The 13,591-nt window shown below is 39.6% G+C and overlaps 1 protein-coding gene across 6 annotated transcripts in view; it reads right to left on the reverse strand.

Annotated features, from left to right (window-relative positions):
• AOPEP (aminopeptidase O (putative)) overlaps positions 1-13,591 on the reverse strand; it is a 393,408-nt gene that overhangs the window by 23,014 nt on the left and 356,803 nt on the right. For 4 of the 6 annotated variants that reach the window (XM_061163690.1, XM_061163694.1, XM_061163691.1 and 1 more), the window contains one exon: positions 2,605-2,721. The exons of the other annotated variants lie outside the window; for them this stretch is intronic. In XM_061163690.1, coding sequence (XP_061019673.1) covers positions 2,605-2,721 — 117 coding nt within the window. The remainder of the gene's footprint in view (positions 1-2,604; positions 2,722-13,591) is intronic. 6 annotated transcript variants of the gene reach the window in all.

The raw sequence follows: 13,591 nt of genomic DNA on the forward strand, positions 1-13,591 counted from the left end.
AGGACTGCTCTGTATTCCACATTTAAAAGCCTTGATAATGACTGAAAGGAACTATATGCTTGGTCAAGGAGAAGCACCAAGAATAAAGTCAGAATCCTCACTCTTCCAGCAAATAATTCCTTCTCCCATGAAATGTCCTGTCACTTAAAGGCAGATGGTTAGTCAACAAAATTCCTGCTAATCAGTGTCACAATAAATCACACGTAACTAATGAAGTTTCTAGAAAACACCCTGGTTGGCCAATATCCTATTGCTTTCCTGGTTCTGAGTGACATTTCAAGGAAACCTCACAGTGAGACACACTGTCAGTGTAACTGACTAGATGCCAGGGCCCCAGAGGGCCTGGGAAGGGGGCAAGGCAGTGGTATGTTAGGCCTCAGGGCCCTACAGCCCTAATCCGGGCCCTATCCACCCCTGACCTCAAACCTACTGGCCCCAGGGCAGGGGTCAACAAATTTCAGGATGGCGCAGGCCAAACTAGCCCACAGCTAAGAGTGCTGTGGATGTTTTAGAATAGCTTTGAAAAGGAACAGTAACAGAAAGAATTATCTTAAGATGTGGTAATTATATGAAATTCAAGTTTCAGAGTCCATAAACAAGTTTAGTGAAACACAGGCACTTCTGTTTGCTGACATACTATGGCAGCGTTAACAGCAAAGTTCAATAGTTGTGACAGAAACTGTATGGCCTGAAATATTAAAATCTGCTCCTTTACAGAAAAAGTTTGCTGACCCCTATCCTAGCACAGGTCATGTTCACGCCTTTGCATGCTGTCAGCTCTGTATGGAAATCACTCCTGGACCCCCTGGCTTTGTATGGCTAACTCCTTCTTGCCCCCAGGTCCTGGCTTGACTGTCACCTTTTCTCGTGGCCTTTCCTGAACTCTATCCAGAGACACTGAGCTCATTTTCACCAGTAACCTCCTCTGTAGCTCTTATATCAAACTATCCTGCTCATTTACTCATGAGCTGTTTTTCCAAAGAATCCCAACCTGCTGAGGGTGACCCTTGCCATTGCTATATCCCTTGTGCCTGGCAGAGTGAGGATCTGTGAATTGCATGGACCATGCCAGTTACTTAAACCAATCAAAGCCTCCCCCCCAGGCTCCAGTCTCTCAACACCAAAGAGTCAAGCCTGAATAGACTGCTCTGGCTTTGGACATCACACTGCAGTCTGAGACACAAAATAAGCAGCCAAAATAAAACCGGCTATATTTCTCAAAGGTTTATGAAGTTACATATAACAACAAAGTTGATCTGTAAGTTAAGAACACAATGTGCTTTATGTTTATGCCAACAGGAACGGGGGAAAACAGGGTCTCCCACCTCCCAGCTTCTGGTGAGGAGTGACAGGTGCCCGGCACCTGCTTTGATCTTCCCGCCTTCGTCTGCCCACTACCCGTCACTGGGGCCTGGCATTTCAGTGGTATTCAGTCCTGATTAAAGCATAACCTCATGCCTATAAATAGAAACCTCTTTTAAACACTAATTAAAAATAACAGGCTGGCATTTGGAATCTCCTATAAACAAAAATATAAGAGCTGAAATAAACAGCAACAGTTGCATGTTTGATCTATGCTGAGATGGGTAAAAAGCTACATATGTTCCACTGGAGTTTTTCAATTAACTCCTGAATTTATGTGAGGGTTTTAAAATGTATAACAAATGCCGATCTTACTTTTTAATCTAATAATGAGAAGGCTTTTCTTGACTTACTCCATCTTAAGAATTGTGAAAATAATTTTAATAATATTTTATTTAATCCAACATGTCCAAAATATCATTCTGACACGGTAATCAATGAGAAGAAATTACTGAGACATTCTGCTTCTCCTGATACTATGTCTCCAGTACCCACATATTTCACACTTACAGCCCAACAGCCACATACCAAGCGCTCAACAGCTACATGGGCTGATGGCTACCATATTGGACTGCACAGCTTTCAAACGTTCATTTATTCTCAAATGAACACAAATCAAATCTGTTTGCTTTTTAAGAGTTTTATATAGGAGAATTTTTCTGTGTGTTTTTTTTAATTTAAGATGACTAAATACATTATTTATTATTTTATATATTAAATAAAAAAACAACCCTGGAACTCATCTTCGGATTCACATTGCATTCTTCATAATAAGCTAAAAGATATTAAGGACCACATCATATTGCTTTCCCACAAGCATCCAATTTTGCTTTTCAAACCACGGCTGTTAAGATTTAGTTTTCATTTCCTTTACACATGGCTCCCTTCCTGTCCTAACTGAGTGCAACCAAGAAGCTCTGGCACATCTGAGCCAAGTTTCCTTAATATGCAACAGGACGGCGCCACCAACATGCACACGATGATGCACCCGAGTTCAAAATTCAGAAAGCTTCCATCCGTCTGCTCATTCCTTTAGGAGACTTATGTCTGTCTTAACAATTTAAGAGGAAAGGGGGGAACACTCAGGACTTAAAAATACCGTGGTAATGACCATGATCAGAGGCCCCTACTGGAGCACACACAGCCAGGGAAGCAGTCCCCATAGTCCAGGACACACTGGGACCACCAATCTTCACCAGCAGTGAGGGCCCACGGTTTAAATTCTGAGGGTGTTCCTGTTACCTCGGCATCCTGCTCCGAGAGGTGGTACGTCCTCTCAAGGCTTTGCAGAGTTCGCGGAGTCACAGTCTTCTGCTCCAAGAGATGCTCCAGAAGTAAGACCAGCTGGTCTGGAAGAAGCTGAGGACAAAACCACACAGCCTGTGAAAATGCCATTCGGCTTACAAGAAATTAAACCCAAATGTTTAGACCAAAGCCAGCCAAACCAGGGTAACCTGGGCACTCGCACTGGCTGTCTGGAAGACTGGAGACCTGACTCTGGTAAAACCTCAAGGTTTACACTGCTTCTCCAAAGACACTGGATTCTGGCACCTGATCAAGTCCAACTTTCCATAGGTTTTCATGTTAGTTCTCTATTTAAGGGCAGATCAAAACTGTGTTTATCTTTTTTTTAGGTTGTACACCATGAATTTTTTTAAGACGTACAATGTGATGCCAATGTACATACACACCATGAATGATAAAAACTATGCTTATCTTAAAACATTACCATGGTTTTATAGATCTTTTTCTTTACAGGATGTATATGCCAAAAAATGTCATTTAGCCTAGACAAATACTCAAGAAACCATCTGATCATAGGTAAACACATGAAAGTTTAACAGAAATAAGAAGGAACTTTCCTATTTCTTTCTTTAGCACATCAATCTTGCAAATGTACACCAAGAAATAAAGAGCATGCAATGAAACTAGAGCCATGTCTCATAATCCATTATAAAAACTATAAGTTTACTATTTCATTAAAAAAAAGGTTGTTATGTATGATTATATACATACATACACCCACCCACCCCAACTACACAAGGTCACTCACATTCCTGAGTTTTCATATAGGGTAAGTAAAAATGGCATTACCATTTAAAGGCAAAAAGAGGAAGATGTTTTTATATATTAATAGTTCAAAAATAACACAAACTAATCTGTGAAGAAGCAATACTGGTGAAATCCAAGAACATATCTGTCTTACTGACTCTACCACAGTTCCTAGACCAGCCTCTAGCACACAGCAGAACTCAAACTATTGACAAAAGGAAAAAAAAAAAAAAATCAATTTAAGATGCATCTTGTAGGAACCAAAAAATATTTATTCTAAAATGAAGGTTTTAAAAGAATTACTATGAATTCCACTACTCTTGACATTTAGCTTTTCTCCATTCCTGCCTATGCCCAGACAATCCCTGTCAACTAACCCAAATTTACAGTTCTGAAAGTCAATTACTATAGCAACAGAATATTAACAAGAACACCTGGATTTTAATCTCTATTTTGTTCTCTAAAAGAAATTTTAAAAATTATTGGTTTCTGCCCCATCCTCTCTTTACCTTTCAGCCCCCAAGTGTGCACTCCGCCTCTGCCTCCCACCTCCATTCACACACACACACACTTTTCCAAAATGTGCTTGTAGGAAAACCCAGTAGAGACCGCATACATGACATTTACCACGTAATTCCACAAAGAAAGCATTTCCTATTATTTTCTCACCTCACTTTTCTAAGGTCTAATAAAACCCCCACTTCCCTCTAGACAGACGGACACAAAGGCACAACACTTGATTCTTGGGTATTTTCATTTCATAACATCACTCCATCCGCTGAAGACTCAGGCTGACAGAAAAAAGGTGCTTCAGCAAAAACAGGGTTACAACTCAGCACTGACCCTGTAAGGTTATACATAAGAACACTAATTTCCTTCCATTGAAACTATTGTGTTTGTAAGATGCTTTAAAGATATCAATTTACAACATAATGACTAGTACCAAAAAGCCAGTTTTCCATTTTCTACAGTTTCAGGCACATGAGGCTACTTTTAATATCTTGTTATTAAATCTGCTGTTTTATAAAACAGACCAAGTACAGAACCACAGCTTCTGGGAGCATCCATACCATTTACACCATTTACACCGTGAGCGCTGGGCAATCGGGCCCTCACGGCCCCGGGCAGAGGGAGGCCTCTCACCCAGCCCCTGGCATTGCTGACCAGGAAGCAGAGCTGAGACTCCGTGCTCCGTGCGCGCCCCAGCATCCAGGTTCCCTCACCCTTTCCCATCCACCTCCCTGCAGTCTCCCTTTCTGGACCTTCCAAGAGGGGCTGTTCTCTGGTGGAGGCTAACCCTCCAGCCCCAGCCCTGAGTATAACCCTCATTCCCCAGTAAGGCCACTCCCTGACCGCACGCCTGCACTGGAACTCTTCTCAGAGAGTCTGTTCTTTCTCCTCAAAATGGTCTGTCCCCACCCATGGCTACATCCCTTCCCAAAGCGGCTCCACGTGCCCCCCCCACCCTGCAGTGGCCTGGCTGGTGCCCGCCCAGCAGCAGCCCACCTGCCTGTTCAGGGGCAGGGTGGGGGGCGTCCCCAGGTCGGGTCAGAACGCTGGCCAGCCCTGCATCCCCACGGGCACTCTCAAAATTCATCAGCAGTGCTTCCACAGGCAGCCAATTCAGGGTAGCCACAGCTACGCAAGAAGACAGCTTCTAGGGAAAGGCCCAGCCTGATACAGCACAGAACACCCATCACCTGGGGGTGGGGGCCTCAATCACTAACTAAACACAGCAGGAACAAGCCCAGCCAATTTGCGGAATTACAGAGAAGGAAGGAGTAAAAAAAAAAGCATCTCCCTATTATACGCCTGAGCTTACAAGAGGCCTATTGTCAGTTGAGGATTTGGTTTAGACTACAGAGACCCAGGGAGGAAAGAAACCCTAGGTAAGATGACCAGTTTGGTCTTCAACTTACCCTAACTGGATTTAACCAATCAACTCCAGTTCAAAGTCAGAGTTACTAATATGTGATCCTATCAAAATATCTGGATTCACACTTACACCTCTCTTACAGTTTCCTTCGAAACAAAAAGTGCATACATACCTGCATAGAGAAACAGAACCAAGAGGATCACTGCAAGTTTTTGTCCTCTCCTAATTTTACACAATGGAAAATTACTTAAGACCAAGCCCCCTGACTTAAGATGGGCAGCCAAGATGGAAGGGAGGGGAGTCAAGCCTTGGTGGTTGTTTGTTAAGTTTAATTTACTTTAATTGGAGAAAGGTAAGGAGCAGGCATGCACACACCCCACCAGCTCTCCCTCCGTCACGAAGGCATCCCGTGACTGATGCAAGAACTGGCTTGTTCAGAGACAGGCAGAGGCACCAAGGACCCACAGAGAACGAGAACATTCCTCCATAATGTGCAGAATTCTTCAGAATGGACTTGTGCAAATGACTTTCGGTAAACAACGTGTAGCCATCTGGCTTTCAACTGTAACTCTTCTAATGGGGGGGGGGGTGTATTTCAAATCAGTGATCAAATGCTATTTCAGTACACAGAAAACAAAACTAATTCAGTATCCTTCACTCACAAATGAGTGAGTAAATATTACATAATTTTCACATAAGATTAAAGATGGAAGAGAGGATATTAAAGCAAAAATGTGGTAAGTCGCTCATTTTAATACAGCACGTTTCTCTTTGTAAAATAAACATTTACTCCCTATAAAGCCACCCTATAATGAAAAAGAAGAACTAAGTAATAAACTAAAATGTTTGCAAAGCAACTGAGAGATATTACACACGAGCAGTCACGCTCAGAGGCAGTGCAGGGTGCCATCCGCCCTGGCAGCTGGCACAGTGGCACTGGGAAATGCTGTGTGGGTCACTCCACTCCCACCCACGTAGAAATCAAATTAAATTTCACATGACTTCTAGGCCAACTGTGTTTAATACAGCAGTACGGAATGGGGTGGAGACAGACATGGCTGTAGTCACACCATGGAGTGATTAAGAAAAACAAAGCGCTTGCTTCAGCGCATTATCTCCTGAGAAAGCAGCCCCTTCTAACATGACAGAAAGAACCTGCCTTTATTTTTGAGGGTCTAGTAGTGCTCACACCCACAGTTCAACAGTGATAGGAATAGAAAGTTCTTTCCTTTGCACAAACAAGGAACTCATGACGAGGTTATTATTTTTTCCATATGAAATCAGCTTGGTATTTTTAAAATGCATCTGCCTCAGAAATTCAGACAAAACAGGTATGGGGTGCCAAAGTCATGTGGGTCCTTGAAATAGAGAACTTTACATCATTAGCAAACTTAACTCGAACACAGAAAATAAAACACCAAAGGAGGTCAAATCAATACAATGATATTTGTTAAGAATTTTAGAAGTCTGTATTCTTGCTCTAAACATGGAGGACTCCATGACTGCTAATTACCCAGAAATGCACAAAGAGAGAAGAAAAGTCTACCTTGTAATTTTTCCCAGTCAACCTAAGGGTTGAGGCAAGCCGCACAAGTCTGAACAGTTCTAAAGGGTTTCTACGCAGGCTCTTGGAAAGAAAACATGGATTTTCCAAATCCACCCTCCAAGTCTACAAGGAGCACAAAGAAAAGAAACCCTGACTCTTTCCGAAGCCTCGCAGCCTCTTGCTGCTGTCACGGGAGCATCACTCACTCCTGGCTCCCTGAAGACCACCCACACAACCGAGGCCCCTCCACCACTTCTTCGACAAGCAGGACTCTGAAAGGGCCAGCTAGCCTCGATCAGATACTGTTCCCAAACGCATCTCACTACTGACCTTCCACAGGCGGGACCAACACAAGAACCCGGGGCACAGAAATGTCCATGTCAACAGCTGCACCCCTCCAAAAGCGAAGGCGGGCACCTCCCCTCGCAGCCCAGCTGGCGAGCTGCAGCCGCACACGAAGGAAGTCTCAGAGAGGCTTCCAGACGGGGAGTGAGCCTGGGACTAATGCGGCCTCCCAAAGACAGTGGCGTGAGTTCTATTATTACCCCATTATCACTCTGGGATCTGTGCCTAAATGAAGCATGCTTCCTCCCTGATGCCATTTCCTTTTATCCTGGCTGGAGACTAAAAGCAGATCAATGGGGGCAATACATATGATGTCACTTCACTTTACAGCAACGGCCTCCCTCTCTTTCAGTTTGTCTGAAATACACAGAAAGATCAATTCTTCCCAAAAATGGTTAAAAAATGCTTAGGGAGCATTCTTCTTCCAGAAAAGCATTCTCTGCTATATTTGTCTATGTTACTACGGCAGGAACTGTTTACACTGAATAAAAACAGAAGAAATGGGGGAGGGAGGAAAAATCTCAAATTCTCCGGTAAGCTGGCTGAAATTCAACACAAGCAGAGTCCAAACCAGAATCAGGGTGGCTGACCTTTGAAAGTCACACGTTTTCTGGCATAGAGGCACAAAAGAGACAGCAGTTGTCCTTTGCCCCTTGGATTAAAAAGGTAATCCCGCAGATGTAAAAGGTCTTTTAAATAAGATGTCCCCCAAAGTCTTACAAACTTCTTTTTACTCCTCTCAGAAAACACACCCGCCATACTACACACTCTCAGGTGCCCCCAAAGTCCACAGGTGTGACAGCAAACTGTTTCCATTCAGATACTCTTCCTAAGGAACAATGAACTGACTAAAGGACACAAGACAGAACTTAAATAAATCATCTTTCGGATGCCGTTTCAAACTAAAATATGTGAAAATCTCTAACTGTATAAATTTTCATACAATGATTTTTGAAAATGGTGTACAATGAAGATAAAATCTACGAAGTTCCTCAAAACAAGAGTTCTTCCTCACGATCCAAAAAGAAACACAAAATCAAGAGTATCAGAACTCTGTTGAAGCTGACTCTGCCTGCTCCAAACACTGGCCAGGGCTGTGGCCCTCACATCATTGATCTTTCATCTGTCATTTTCTTAATGATAAACATTTTTAAGTGAGAAAAAATGAACTATTTAATAACATATACATAGGCAAGTGTCTGGCCAAGATCTGTTGTCAATGAGAATATCATGATAAAATGTTTTTAGTCTAAAATAACAACTTGTATAGCAGAAAAACCCAATTGATCTAAACTGCTCCTGAAAACAAAACTTACAAAAGAAAAACCATCCTCTCCATATTGAAGAAAAAGAATACATTTTAAAGAACTGCCAAATTTAAGAATAAAAGTCTCTGGTTCGTATTACTTTGGGGACAGAAATTTGATTTGCCAACCAATGAAAGCCACCAAATAAAATAGTTAAAAATGAAAATTTTCTTCAAAATCAATGAAGAGACATATTTATCCAGCATAATTAGTATTTCTGATTATCAAACATCTTTATAGACAGTATGTCTACAGACAAGTTTTAGGAAAACTCAAGCATATTTATAGAATCCATTTCACACACACAAAAAGTATATACTGTGTTTTGGGAAAAACAAGTCTAACAGCTGCAGCTGAAAAAGATTACGAAGTTTTTGAGCCATGGTTTTGTTACGGTGCTTCCAAAAGTGACACCACAGTGACCAAAATACACACCATTATTAGCAAAGAGTACCTGAAATAATTCACTGGCATATATCATTCTCAAATCTCACTCATGTCAGATTACAAAGGTCAAATTTTCATGCGCTAACACTTTCCTAACTTTTGTAAAAATATTAGCCAAACTGTATGCAATTTGATACAAAGCATATTATTTAAACTACATAAAATGCAATCCTCTTGTCAGCTCTTATAATCACGTACACTAATGGTTTCTGTCATAAGAGTTTGGAAAATAAATCTTTGTAAACATTCAAACTGAAAATTCCAAAATATTTTATAAGAGATGCTTGGTATCTTTGCGTCTGCTTTCCCTATTTAGGAACTTGCCAGACCAATAACCAAAGGGGCCAAAGGGATACCATTCCTGATCTGAATTTTATGCTTCTTAAGAAAACTACTGCTCACGAAGAAGAAACTATAAATTCCTAAATGATTCAGTCCATTCATCCTGTCAGGACAACACTCATGCTCCATGTAGGGCTTGTTTAAGGCTTTCTAAAGAATTTGGAACACTTGAAACACTCAGATACTTCTAACTTCTTGTATTCATAGGTTTTTTTTTTTTAATAGAAATCTGCTTCCTTTCTTTAGAATTAACGCTCTTATCTAAGTTAATACTGTATTTAATAATTTATCTTCCAAAAGAGTATACATTTATCTTAAATAAGAGTATTGATTTTTTTGAATCTGAATTCCTAAGTTATAAAGTGCTATTTTTTAATCCAAAACTGTTTGCATACCAACTAATTTATGACTTTCAAAAGCCCACCATATGAAAAGACCTTTATTGTGAAAACTGACGGTCAAAATCTGTGTGTCAAAATCGTGGTTATGGTATATTAACCATCATGCAACAGAATTTTTTCTTTTCATGCAACAGAATATTAAGCAGCTACTGAAAAGAATGAGATGTAACTGTTTCTGTAGAATGCTAAAATAGAAAGAAATGTTATTAAGTGGGTGATAAGTTAGGAAGAAAATGTAAATTATGGCTGATTTCTGTGAATAACCTTCTAAAGATACACAAAAAGAAATAAACTCTTTACATCAACTTCTTCCCTAGTAACCTACATGAGCTGCCTGGTCTTTTTTTTCTGCCTCTAGATCAAGCTGAACTATTTTTCTTAAATCATGTTAAAAATTTCCCAGTAATTTACTTATAGGAGAGAAGATCCACTTTATAAAGAAATTTAATACTGCAATTTCAGCACTGAAATGCGTAAATGATTAAAACATATGCTCCAGCAAAGTACTGAGCTAGAAACCTGGAAACCAGGGTCTTCTGTAAAGGAGTTCAAAGTAGATCCCCTAGCAGGAGCGTGCACCAAGAAATCTATCACGGTCTCTTTATTCTTAGTCATAACAACAGTATCTGAAAGCAACATAGATCTCAAAAGTTTTGATGTCACTACTTCTCTAAGCAGAGATGAATAACACCATTAAATCTAACACGTAAGTTGTGTGCAAGCAATGCTCAAATATTGAAAGAATTATAGAGCACTTCCCTTGCTGCAATCTATTCAAAGTCAGTCCTCAACACAAGGGTTTATAAGGTATAAAGAATAAAAAGGGAAAAAACAAAGAAATATAGAAAGAATTTAAAATTTTCCAAATGATTTGAAAATATACATAAAGCACTGCATCAGTCACGTGCTCAGATTTTTATGTTGTCATTTATAATACAAATGAACCATCAAATATTGTCAAGAGTTTTTTCCAAGGGAAAATCAGTAACTGTAATTTCACTCAAACCCAGAATTTCTTCCTTTCTTTAACTTATGCTATTACTCCCAATATGTCAAAATCAGATCATCTGTGAGGGATAATCTGTTATGAATTTAGTACTTCTAGAAAATAATTGCTTCAACATTAGGTTCTTTTAACATTCAGTTGAGTTTATTTTGTATAGCCCTATGTTCCTGGTCTATAGTGCACAAAATTAAGGTGCTCATATGCACAAATAGAGGCTTTCCCAGGTGGCTCGGGGTAAAAAAAAAAACCAAAAACCCCAAAAATCCATCCTTCTGCCAATGCAGGAGACCTAGGTTTGATCCCCAAGTCAGGAAGATCCTCTGGAGAAGGAAACGGCAATCCACTCCAGTATTCATGCCTGGGAAATGCCATGACATAGGAGCCTGGCAGGCTACAGTCCGTGGAGTTCCAGAGAGTCAGACATGACTTAAGAGACTAAACAATATTCCTAAGGATTAGGGATATTCAGTCTGAAAACAGTGGCTTCCTCCATTAATTACAGGTGATTAGCGGGGGGGAGGGGGGGGGGACAGGATTTACTGAAATTAAGCTCTTTAAAATTTTATGGATAAAAATAGAATCCTTCTCTTTTTAGTTTATACAAGTAAAGCTGAGTTCAAACAAAACCATATTTTAACCTCTATAAAAAGAATGTACCTTTTAAAGGCAACTCCTTAAGGGGTGGAACCCTATCTTGCTCATTTCATGTGTCACCTACTTCATGCCAAATACTCTTATCAAATTTAAATAAAGGACTTAACATCCAACATGGAAAGATGGAGTAACACAAAAAAATGCCTCCAAGAACAGCTGTCAAGCAACAGTTCACTGATTTAGGTTAAAACTCTACGGACAGAAAATTTACACAGCTACAGATGAAAATTCAAGCCACAAGTGATGCTCACTTCTAAAACAAAACAAGTCCCCAAAATACACAACTTAAATATATCAAAACTTTAAAAAATGTTCTGGAAACCTGTATTAATAACAGATTTTTACTTTAAAAGTTAACGGTAAAATAATTGAAATGCCTCCTCAACTGTAGTTGGAAGCAATCAACAAAATGATGGTTCTGCAGTGTATTTAAACAACTAATGAATAAGCTAGACTGCACTGCATGTAACAACCCATCTCGCACGAAGCGCAAGGATTCAACAGCAGGATCTCTCACAAAGACTGTCCCTTTGCTTTCCAGTCTCGTTAAAACTTGTTATTACAGGTTATGTTTTAAAAAATTATCAAAGTTAACATCTACAAAAAAGTAAGCCACAAAAACACTAACCAAAGTTGCAAGGTGAGGAAAAGCCAGAAAAAGAGGAGGGAGAAACCAACTCATACTCTGGTGCTCGGCTTAAGACGAACAACTGAAGAACAGATACACACATACACTCAAATTTTTAAGCAGAGAACATAATTCACAAACAAATTTCACTCGTGGGTATTTATTCTGGTGGAAAATACTAACATTCTATTACTCCTAGTTCCTGTCCTTTCTTCTTCATAGATGCATAGTCAAAACAACATAAGTTACCACTTTCGTTAAGATTTTAATTTCTAATATTCTTCTTATACTTTCTACCAAACTCAAACTAAACATAAGTATTAGTCACACGATGACAGTTTGTTGTGGTTTCTGTCATAAAGTCGACAGAGAAACATATTCTTAAAGATATGTACAACCAACCACAACTAAAAAGAAACGGGGGTGTGAGGTGGAAGAGGGTGAGGAGTCCAAATACAAAAATTACTGCTGTCAAAATAAAGGAATCAAGTTGTTTTTCCTTAATAAAAATGTGGTGAAAGGATTGTACAATTTACTATCCAAAGTCTCTGTTTTCTCTCACAGAATGACTTAACGTATATAAACCCTAGGAGTCAGATTTCACTCCAGTTCCATACACTTTCGGATTCTAGTCCAGACATTTTATATCCTGGATTAACTTTGAAAAGTTTTATTGAGGAATAGAGCAAAGAATTAACTTCTTAAGGGTCACTTAGACACAGAAATTCACATTACTGAAAAAAAACAACGGACTTAAAGAGCTTCAGGAAAAAGAAAGGCAGAGAACAAGTTTCACACACTTTCAAGAAATGCTTCCTTCATTTTTAACGCTTCCTTCTTTCCCTTCCACCTCAACCTCAATGCATGTGAAGGGAATAAAAGCTTTTAATGGGTCAGCATTTTGTGTGAGACAGAAATGGCTGTCTTACATGCACATCATGTGAGACGGTGAAAAAACAGGTGAATGGGAACCAGAACCATAAACTGAATGCACATGAATGACGCCAGCTTTGTTTACCTGAAGTTGCACGCTATGTACAAAGGACTGAATAATTCATAAATTAATGTACTTCCCATAAGAACTATTCCCAACAAGCAGACTGAAACAGTATTATAAAAATGTTCTTACTTTTATCAGAATTCAGACATTATATACACACACACACATATTTTTATATATATATATATATATATATAATATCATTCAGATAATCTTACGTCTACTGTGAGCTCCGACTTGGACTCGTGGTCCGGACCAGCCTGAAGCTGGTTACAGGAGCAGGAAATCTGAAATTCGGCCTTCTTTGCTGCCACAGAAAAATGCTCTCACATGAACTCAAATATGTCAAAGGCAATCAACAGAAGTAAGTCTTCAAAGATGCAAAAACAGACACATACTTATTAACCACTTATTAACCACGGACCTAAAATCCTAGCAGGTCTGAGACCTGCCAACACCTTTTCATATTTCCTGGTTGGCATGAAGATGAGTAAACATAATGTATGTTTACTAGTAGCAAGTAAACTACTAAAATCTAAAGTATTGCAAGTTATTCTTCAGACTCCTGAAGCAACTTCACACAAACAGTACTAAAGTTTTGGCATTCTTTTTATATCTGCCTTTA

This window comes from Dama dama, chromosome 16 (genome assembly GCF_033118175.1).
Source record: "Dama dama isolate Ldn47 chromosome 16, ASM3311817v1, whole genome shotgun sequence".
In the NCBI taxonomy this organism is placed as follows: Eukaryota; Metazoa; Chordata; class Mammalia; order Artiodactyla; family Cervidae; genus Dama; species Dama dama.